Source organism: Micropterus salmoides, unplaced genomic scaffold, assembly GCF_014851395.1.
Source record: "Micropterus salmoides isolate LMB-PRFRI ecotype aquatic unplaced genomic scaffold, ASM1485139v1 Ms_hic_scaffold_1205, whole genome shotgun sequence".
In the NCBI taxonomy this organism is placed as follows: Eukaryota; Metazoa; Chordata; class Actinopteri; order Centrarchiformes; family Centrarchidae; genus Micropterus; species Micropterus salmoides.
Window position 1 is genome coordinate 14,593 of NW_024040270.1, and position 10,363 is coordinate 24,955.

The 10,363-nt window shown below is 38.9% G+C and overlaps 1 protein-coding gene across 1 annotated transcript; it reads left to right on the forward strand.

Annotated features, from left to right (window-relative positions):
* Nucleotides 1–1,528: 1,528 nt before the first annotated feature.
* Nucleotides 1,529–10,357, forward strand: LOC119900058 (thrombopoietin receptor-like). Its single transcript, XM_038714840.1, is given in 14 exon segments — nt 1,529–1,758; nt 2,694–2,817; nt 3,248–3,426; nt 5,797–5,957; nt 6,598–6,742; nt 6,887–7,001; nt 7,459–7,628; nt 8,295–8,437; nt 8,890–9,037; nt 9,350–9,431; nt 9,610–9,623; nt 9,626–9,696; nt 9,968–10,046; nt 10,049–10,357. Coding segments are annotated over 14 exon segments (1,851 nt in total). The 5' UTR covers nt 1,529–1,601; the 3' UTR covers nt 10,312–10,357.
* The last annotated feature ends 6 nt before the right edge of the window (nt 10,358–10,363 follow it).

The window sequence follows — 10,363 nt, forward strand, 5'->3', positions numbered from 1 at the left end:
CTTTGCATCCACATTGTCTCTTACCCATAATGCCATGGTTATGTCCTCAACTTAACTATGGTCATGTGACCCATTATTCTCTGTTATGTTAGTTGAAATAAAACTTTTTTAACTAACGTCATTAAAAATAGCACATTTTATTTTTTTATACCCCTTTTAGCATTATCGTTCATATGTATTTTTCATTGTTGAATGGCTGTATGAAGTACTATGTACTAAAGTAATCATGAATTTATTACAGAACATACAAAATAAAGGTTTCAATGAAACATGTCACTGCGACAGTTACGTCATTGTCATAACTATTTTCTTTTGTCTATAAAATTTCAGAAAATAGTAAAAGAAAAAAGCCTGTCACAATTTTTCAGAGCCAAAAGTGGCATCTTCAAATTGTTGTTTGTCCAACTAATAGTCCAAACATTAGAATGATAGAATGAAGTTTGATTAACCAGAATGACCAACCTTTCTGTAGACAAGGGCCCTCAAAGTTGAACCATATTCTACACCACCAAATATCTTCTTCAAAAATAAACACAACAGTATTGTTTTCCTCATTCTCAATACTTTTAGTCCTAAATAAAAAAATGTAAATAAGGTGCTTTTTTGTCCTTAAAAGTGAAGGTCTGCGATCCTGGAGAACTCCAATACCATGACAAATACCATGATAGAGCGAACAACGACACAGCAATGTAACTAATGTTAGCTAAGCTGTGGGTTAGCAAACTGTCACTACAGTTGGCGCTGTGAAGCTATAAAATCATAACATTTTGATTGGAATTTGTCATGTAAGCACTGAACTACATACATGAATAGGGTTAGGGCAGGAAGTGTGTCAATTGAAAATGCATAAGATCTGTAATGTACTTTCATAACTAAATTGTATACATATGGAATGAAACAATCGATTCATGTTTGTTGGGGTCAGTATACATAAGACAGACTAATAAAGGAGGAAATTGTCCTTTCAGTTTAATATGCTTATATACACTGTTGTTGTGCAGTAGGTCAGGATGTGGTAAATCAGCAGAAGCTGTTTTGGCAAGTTAACTCAGAGGGTCTAAGCACTCTTGTGTATTGTGAGACTGACACAGGGTCTGAAGTATGTGGACACAAACAAACTTTAAGCTTGTGGGACACTCCACATCAAATCTACTGAACGTTCTCCACTCTTGTGAATTTTGTGATGTTCATAAAGCCTTTGTTGGTGATTAGTCTGTCTCCATAATCTTGATTAAATAGCTTTTATTTTAAATTAAGAAATGCTATTAAGAGTAAGGGGAAAAAACTGCAAAACCAGCCAGATAATAGACTGACACATGTATGAGGCTTCATCTCCAGTAGCATCTCGAGTGTGTTATTGTGTCTTGTTAACTGAAATGTATGTAAATTTAACTATGTAAATCTATAATTTAACGTCTACTCTGAATCAGTCCTCCCAAACTGCCTTTTTTGGTGCTTACTTCCACTGTACACAAAGCATACTTCCTGCTCTAAGCAGTTCACAACTAATCACACTGGGCAAAACCCTTAGCATTGCTCAAGCCCACCCACTACCCACCCATGCACATACACATGCACAAGCATGTGCTGTGTTAGTTTAGATGCCATGCTGGTTTAGGATACATAATTACTCATATCAGTCTACCATGAATTGGCCCTGCAGATGGGAGATGCTCCTTATTACCTTGTGGATACAAGTGGGATTTATGCCTGGCATACATTGCAAGGATGGGACAGTCGGTCATCTGTTAAGGGAAGGTAATCATTTAATTTTTGTCCTTTTGAAGAACACTTTGAGTCCATAACTGCAGGGATGTATTTTGAGTAGGGGGTGCAACGGTCTTGACTGAACCAACACACATGCAACATGCATATCACAGCACACTGAAGTGATGTCAGCCAACAAGTATGACAACTAGAAAACAATTAAGACCCGTACTTTAATGATTGTCTTAATGAACAACACAGGAGTAGCGTTATTATTATTGCATCATGTAAATCAGCATGATGCACAATCACATGTCAGCCAAAAAGACCCGTAGATCATACAGGCATAACATCATGCTTTACAGTGCAAAACAATATTTCTGCAGGCCAGCGTCACTGAATGAAGTACAGAAACGTCTCCACAGGACACAAATACCAGCAATATTATGAGTATCAGTACAACAATTGACAAATATCAGTAAAAATGACTAAATAAAATGTGTAACTCGAGAAAAATAAATTAAAACTAAGCAAGAAAACCCAATTTGAAGTCAGTCCACGTAACAGCTCTATTTTTCTCATTTACTGTTTATTTCCACAGAAAATTTTGTCTGTTACATACAGAGCTCACAAAGTCCCAAAATATGTTTTTTTAAAGACTTGTGAAAACAAGACACTTTGTTGTAGGTAGTTTTTATTGTGCAACAACCACTAACTTAGCTTGTGGGGGGGGGGGGAAACAATGTTGCCGAAAGTAAATACTATAATCTGAAAACTATTAACTTGTGGGAACAATGAATGGGTCTTGTTCCTAGAAGGTGACACACATTTCACAACCGAAAGGTATTACTGTACGACACTAACGTCTCACCACAAGTTAACATCTCCTTTGCACGTTTTGCATGTTGAAAATACCATCTTGTTTGATTTTGAGAGACATGTTTTAGTTCAGGAGTGCTCATGTATTATGTTTGTCACTTCTGTAGCAGATGTTTTACTCTTAAAGGATGAGCAGGATCCTAAATGTTTCACGCGGACACAAGAGGATTTCACTTGCTTCTTTGAGACTGCAGACAACAGAACTTATGATTTTCTCTATGTCTTCGACAGGTATGTTAGACACAGTGATTTTATAGTTTGTTATATTAAGGGACATCTCAAATCATTTAAACAGTACTGTGGGGGGAATCTGAATTCTGAATCATTTAAGGAATTTTCTTTTTAAAATGCTACTCTTTATCTTGGCTTCTGGCTTCTCTTTCCTATATTCCACAAGAACAGTTCTAGAGGAAACTTCATAAAACAACTCACATCAACCAAACACTTGTATTGTTTTTATGTTAATTATGTTTCACTTTAAAGCTTTAAATAATAATAAAGGTTTAAACTTTTTATAATTATTTGTTTACATTTGAATCGTGAACATATTTTTAACCTGTAATAGTCTTATTAGTCACCCCTAAAGCACTGCACTCCTGTGTGAAAGATGATTGAATGATTAATATGTATACAATATCTGTTATGTCTTTTTCTTATCAAGCCAATCTGGAAAGAAAAGGTGTGACATGTCTGTTCAGGCAACAGAAGAGGGAACTTTCCTCTACATCTGCTCATTTCCTGCCGAGGATGTTTTGTTGTATATTTGGATACACCTTGACGTGGAGGTACACAACACCAGCACCATCCTGTACAACCGGACTGTCGCTGTGGAGGACCACAGTAAGAAATATGTATTTCCTCAACATACAAAAAAAGGATGGGGAATAGGTGAATCATTTGGAAAAAAAAGAAAACACACTTGAAACTATATGCATAAACATTCCAAGCAAGTAAGTGGTCCTTCGGTCATAAAAATATAATTTTTGTGGATATCTCTTAGCCAGTATTCTTTAGTTTCCCATCCCATCTCTGAGAAAAAGCTCAAAGAAATGACAGATGGCCTAAATTTCCACCTTTTCTGGTGGTGGTTTTGCTGTGATTTATGATTCCTATTTGCAATTATGTTTAAAAACAGACTAGATTCTCATCTTTTCAGATGCTGACTATACTGTACACGATATCTATTAATGGTTTTAGGGGTCCTGGTCTTCACACCCTTTGTTTTTTATCATGTATCATTAGAAAGGAGACTTCCGTGGAGAGAAAGTCTTACTTTACAGTACAAGATCTATCCTCCTGAAGTGCATCATTCAGAAAAATAAATTGAGTCTAAATATAATATGCCCAGGCTCAGATTTATTGTACCCATAGCCTTTCACAAACCATTCAATCATGTTTAGGGGTTTTAATTGCTCATTGGCTCATGTCTGTTTTTATAAATCTGTGATAAACAGATTTTTATTGCTTGTAGGTTAACTCTATTCAGTCACTGTAAAAGATCAGGGGTTACGTACTGTCACCCGGATTCTATGAGTATAGGCGCAGCCCTCTAAAGCTGAGGATACACGGAGCAACTTTTAGAGCAATCATACAGGGCAACGTTGCCGTCAATGGTAATGAGTAGATTACCGGATCCCCTTCCCCGACTACTCCACCACTCCGCCACCCGCCCTGCCGCTATCCGTTCAAAACATTGTCGGACTTGCCACTAGCAAGATTGCTCAGCAACATTGCTCAAAAAGTTCCCCATGTATCATCAGCTTAAGGCTATCGCTATTGGGTTTACCCCTTCCGCGCGCCTGGGCGGTACTGAGAATTTTAGTCTACGCCCACCCACAGCGTGGGCCTCTCCTACGTCCGCACCTTGTGTATATAAGCTATACTACTATACTAAACTAAAGGGGACAGAGCGTTTGCTGTCAGGGCCCCGAGGCTCTGGAACAGCCTGCCCGAGGAAATCAGGTCGGCTGAGTCAGTGAACTCTTTTAAGTCCCTTCTTAAAACATACTTTTATAGGAGAGCTTTTCCCAATCTTATTTGACTTTATTTTATCCCTTTTATTTTATTGTATTTTACTAATTTTATATTAAATTTTCATGCTCTTATCTTTTTTTTGTATTATTCTTTACACTTGTTAAAGCACTTTGTAACTTGTTTTTGAAAAGTGCTCTACAAATAAGGATTATTATTATTACGGTGAGACCCAGCCTTCGGCTCCCAAATGCATTTTCTTCAGCACTGGGAACCAAGGTCCAGTGAGGCCTTTAACTTAGAGGGCTGCGCCTATACTCACAGAATCCGGGTTCCGTTCTATTTCGTATAGGCTTCGCCCTCTAAGGCTGTCGCTATTGCGTTAGAGGCGAAGCAGGATGTGTCAACGCCTCACTGGCCCATATGGTACCACCAAGCACAACTCACCTGCCCAGAGCCATGAGCCACCCTGTCACCCGCTGACCGCGGAATTGGTGGCGGCGTGTGCGCGAGCACCGATGGCGCCAACCCATGCGTAAGTAGATAAACTTTGGGCGGGCGCAGCTGTACAGACGCAGGCGGGGTCACGACAGCAACCACATCAGCTGCGCACAAGGCAGGGCCACGTAAGCAGCGGCCGCCCCCCACACCGTCCCGTGGAAGAGGGCGCACCGCACACTCACAAGGAGAATCATTCAGCCAAAACACTCAGTACATCCCGCAGGTAGAAACGGACGAAAGCGCATGGGGACAACCAGGAGGCCGCCGTGCAGATGCAAACACGTGAGCCTGGGAAATGGCATCGCACAGCCAGTGAGACAGGCGCTGCGCCAACAGGGGAAGTCCCTTGGACCGCTCCCTGTAGTGCACAAACAGACACTGCGAACGGCGCCAATGACAATTTTCCATTTGGTAAATATGATTCTCCATCTCTCTCTTGCATCCTGGTTTGGAGGACCAAAGAGCGAAGGAAGATATGCAATGCTGGAGGGATGTTAGCTATATGGAAAGCAGCCAACAAAACAAGCAGGGCTAGCTGATTGTGGGTATCCCCAGTGGGCCCAGGTAGCATGGAGGATGGATAGTGTGTCCTGGTTCTTTGCTTGGATCTCCTGTCAATAAGGCATTCAGAAAGACGAGGGGCCTCCTCACCTGTTACCTAAACACCAGTAAATTATTTTCACCAATGGATTCTATAATGCGTTTTTCCTTATTTTTCCATCACCTTTTTGTCTCCAGCTCTCCTGGATCCGCCATTCAATGTGTCTTTACAACAAAATGGCCAAGTAGGGCAACTGCAGGTCTCATGGCACACAGATGTCTCAAAATACATGAAAGGCAATGTGATGTATAGGATTCGTTACTCCTCCAAGGGGCTGGGAGAGAAGACAAAAGATGAGGTACACATACAACTCTTGTGTAAATGACTTTTAAATCAAACTCACATAATGTGTGTGTGATTATAAAGACAATTTTATAATCACTAAGTACTGGTATGCCCAGCATGCAGGTTAGTATGATGGGCTCTTGTCAGTCTGTCATTTTGAGCCTCTAGAACATCTAATAATGTTAATTATGCCGTCCTGAAACTGACAAAATCTAGTAAAGGGTTATCAGACCAGTCAAAAGTATAACTAAATACATCAGTAAATAATATTGTAAAAGTAAATAGAATTTATAGAGTAGAATAATATAATTTATTATAGTTTTTAGATTTCATTTGAATTATTTAACGGTATTAATTGATGTAATTAGTAATTTCTATGACTCATCTTTTACTTATCTTTTACTGCCTGTTTTGGGGCCAAGTTATCATTCATTTATGATTAATTAATTAATTAAACACATAATTGATTTGTTTATCTCCTTCTCCTTGAACAAACATGTTTATTACACTAAACATTGTAGCCTATATATTTTGTGGTTCTTTCTCATTGAGTATTTTTCATGACCTTCAGTCACCTGTAGGCCTGTGTTGGTAATTCGAGCTGGTGAAATTGAGTAAAATTGTAAAATCTATGATGTTTGTGATTTCTCTAGGCAAAGGAGGGTGACGTACTAGTCTCTCTGGTACCAGGGGAAGAGGTTGAGGTCCAGGTCACTGTCAAATGTGCCCCTAATACAAATGCAGGACACTGGAGCAGCTGGTCACACCCTGTACGAGCCATGGTTCCCCAAATGGCAGGTATGTCTAAATGAGAAGAGTGGGAATGTCTGAGTAGATGACTAAGTAAGAGTTGAGGGGAAATAAATTGTTATACATAGCACAACTGCGACCTCTTCTGTCAGAGTTGCAATACCAACAATACAAAATGTTTCCCTTTTTCAGGTGATGTTTCACTCGTGTGCTACACTTCTGACATGCAAAATATCACATGTCAGTGGAATACGAGCAGATATGGTGAAAAGAAAGAGTACAAACTTTTCTACCAGATGAGTCTCAGGTGCAGTACTTGCTACCTTCTTACATTACTTCATTTCATCATTGATTCATCAAGTCTTCAGATCTCTCTATGATAATGTAACAGCATAGTTATATTGAGCTTTAGTGTAATACCAAATTGTACTCACAAAGAGTACGGTTTAGACCTGCTTTATTGGAAAAGCTAGATAACTGTTGTTGTAAATTGGCGCTGTATAAATAAAATTGAATTGAATTTTGATTACATGCTCCACTGTAAACACTAAAACCATGGCATTACTTTGAGCAACAAAGGCATAATGTTGCAGACTATTATGTTATGCCAACTATTTTTCCACTCATGATTTCTTCATTTCACATTGAACGCTGACCAAAACAGTAAACAAAATGTGTTGAGGCTCTTTGGATTGATCCCCTAAACACACAACTGACGTTCACTTTGGCTGTGATTTGACATGATGATATTACAACCTTTACAGTGAAGCTTTGGGCTGGACAGACTGGACTGAGTGTCATGCTGACAGGAAATTGACTGAGCTGTGCCGTTTCCGTGGAGATGAGTCCAGAAAAGTCAGGATCAAGCTCAGCGGCACTCCATCTCCACTCAGCAGAACCTTCTATATTCAAAAGTTCACACTCAACAACAGCAGTGAGAGATTTTGTCTTTGTTCCTTTTGGATGTACATTTTTTTACCTTTTTATTTGTTGTATTAGCTGAAGAGTCTTCATGTGATGTGATGACATTTGAAATAAAGGAGACTAAAAATAGTCCTCCAAACTACTTAAAATTCAGTTAGATACAGTTAGAAGATACAGAGGAGGATGTCCAGAGAACTTTGTATAATTAGGCAGTTCTATATACATACTATACTATCTATCTAAGCTCCGCAGCTTACCTACATTACTTGCAGTTAATGTAGTAGTAGTAGTTTAGGAACGGCTGTGGCTCAGGAGATAGAGCCCCAGCCTTCCGATTAACAGGCAACCCGTGTTAATCGGAACGCCGTAGGTTCAATCCCTGGCTGCATGTCGAAGTATCCTTGGGCAAGATACTGAACCCCGAATTGCCTCTGGTGGCTGTGTGAATGTTAGTTTCTGTTTGAGCACTTAGGCTCAGTGTGTGAATTGTGAATGCAGATGTAGTGTAAAAGTGTGAGTGAGTGGTCAAAAAGACTAGAAAGGTGATATACAAGTACAGAACATTTACATTTCGTAAGAATCCTAATTTCCACCTCTCTTGACCTCTTAATTTTTTCCATCAGGTCTCCATGTGGTTTGTGTATTGACAAAGTATGTGTGCATTTCTTTTTTCAAGTCAAAACATCCCCACCAAGTCATCTGAGAGGAGCACTGGAGAAAGATAAGTTGTGCTTGAAATGGGACGTTCCTCTTCAGTCTCTGTCAGATCACCTGCAGTATGAAGTTGACTACCAGATCAGAGGGGGTGAAGCAAGGATGGTAAGATGACAGTATCAGTTTATGTTTGGTTGTTTTTAATGGTTGAGATACAAAGATAGTCTTGGGCCATTTTTTAGGATTATTTGTTTCTGAAATACTGTGTTCCCCCACACCTTTCAGATTTCCTTGCAACATTGTTTGCATTACTATTCTTAAGAACTGTGTAGAATTATATGTGAATTTAGTATCTTTAAAATGAATTGATGGCATAGGTTTTTGTTTACAAATAAATAATGGTGTGGGTGGTTCACGGTCATTCTTGATATTACCACACAGATGAAAGGAAACTTCAATTTGACATACATTGACAAGTGACAACAAAAACAACTGCATTAAAACACAGTTTAGCAAGGATGAAGGAACATGAGTATATTTCAAGGGAATGCAAAAGAAGTATATAATCATTTCTATTTAATGTACAGTGAATGTCAAATCAACCTTTCTGTCCTCAGAGGGTATCCCCAAATAGACCTTGTCTAGAGGTTCCAATAGGTGGCCGGTACAGTGTTAAATTACGAGCTAAACCTAATGGATCCATTTACTCAGGCGACTGGAGTGACTGGTCAGATGTGCTTACTGGTGACCCCCCCACAAACATAGGTAAGCTCACACTGAAACTGAATTCAGTGTAAAACACTTCTTTTTTGTAATCCGCATTTGTTTGTATAAAAATTAAATAGTAATAAAAAGTGTAAAAATGCAATGCAGCAGTCTTAGTCTACTGTTACTTTGTAAGAACTTCAGATTGATGTATTTTATCTAAAATTGGTTGAGTGATAATTGTAGTGGTGTAAAGTCGCTGCTATGCCTTGATACATAAAATCTCAACATGAAATGCGTTCTTTGTTACTCCAATTAAATAAAAATATTGGGCACCATTTTATATATCTATAATATAAATAACCTTTACAGGCACTTTACTCATGCTGTGTATCCCTGTCCTGCTGCTGATAACTGCTATAATCCTCCTCTCTTTAATTTACACTCATCTCAGGTAGGACCTTTTTCAACATTTTTTTTATTCCAACATACTCCATACTCTTTGTCATTTTATATTCTAAAAGTAATTTCAACATTCAACAACTTTACTGTGTGTCCAAAGGTTTAACCAATTATTTCCCCATATTGTTTGAAGATTATTTTCACATCTGTTATTTTGTATATTGTTGCAGTAAGCTTAAACAGTATTTTGGCCGCCGGTTCCCAACCTTGACAAAGTCCTGCAAGGCTTTCTAAAAGAGATCAACGGGCAGAGATGGGTAACTTACTTAACCACAGAATTTCACGATACATGCACCATTACATTACACACATTATATGTAATATAATGTGATGAAACATTTTCCCACAAGTGGAAAAAACAGAATTTAGCCTTATACATGCAAAATAAATAAAACACAAGTAATAACAATATATAAAGATTGATACAACCAAGTCACTAAAGTCTAGTTTACGCTCAATTACAGCATTTTAAATGTGCATTGGTGTCCCCAGTTGTAAAAAATTTATTACTCTGTGGTCACACTCCAGAATCCTCCGATAATGGCAAAGCAGTGCTCTGAGGAAACCACTTCATCTGTGGTGGAGGTGATGTCAGAAGAGGTTTCTGGATTGGGAAGCCATCAGAGGAATTCACAGAGTTCCTGTTGCCAGAAAGTGGCTTCTCCAGCAATGAACATGTAGATGGAAGTCCTGGGACTGAAGTCTTTCCGGACTATGTGACTCTGAGCAAAGACAGTGTTATTGTTTGCCCAAATGGAAACTATGTCTGCAAGCAGGTTGGAGAGAAAGAAGGCCCAGAGGTAAGAAATGAGCTCCTCCAAAATGTCACTCTTCCTGCACTAATGGCTCAGTTTTCACCCCACTCTGCTTAGGCACTGACTTTCTTAACCATTCCTACTTTCCTCTGGCTGAGCCTGCAGACAA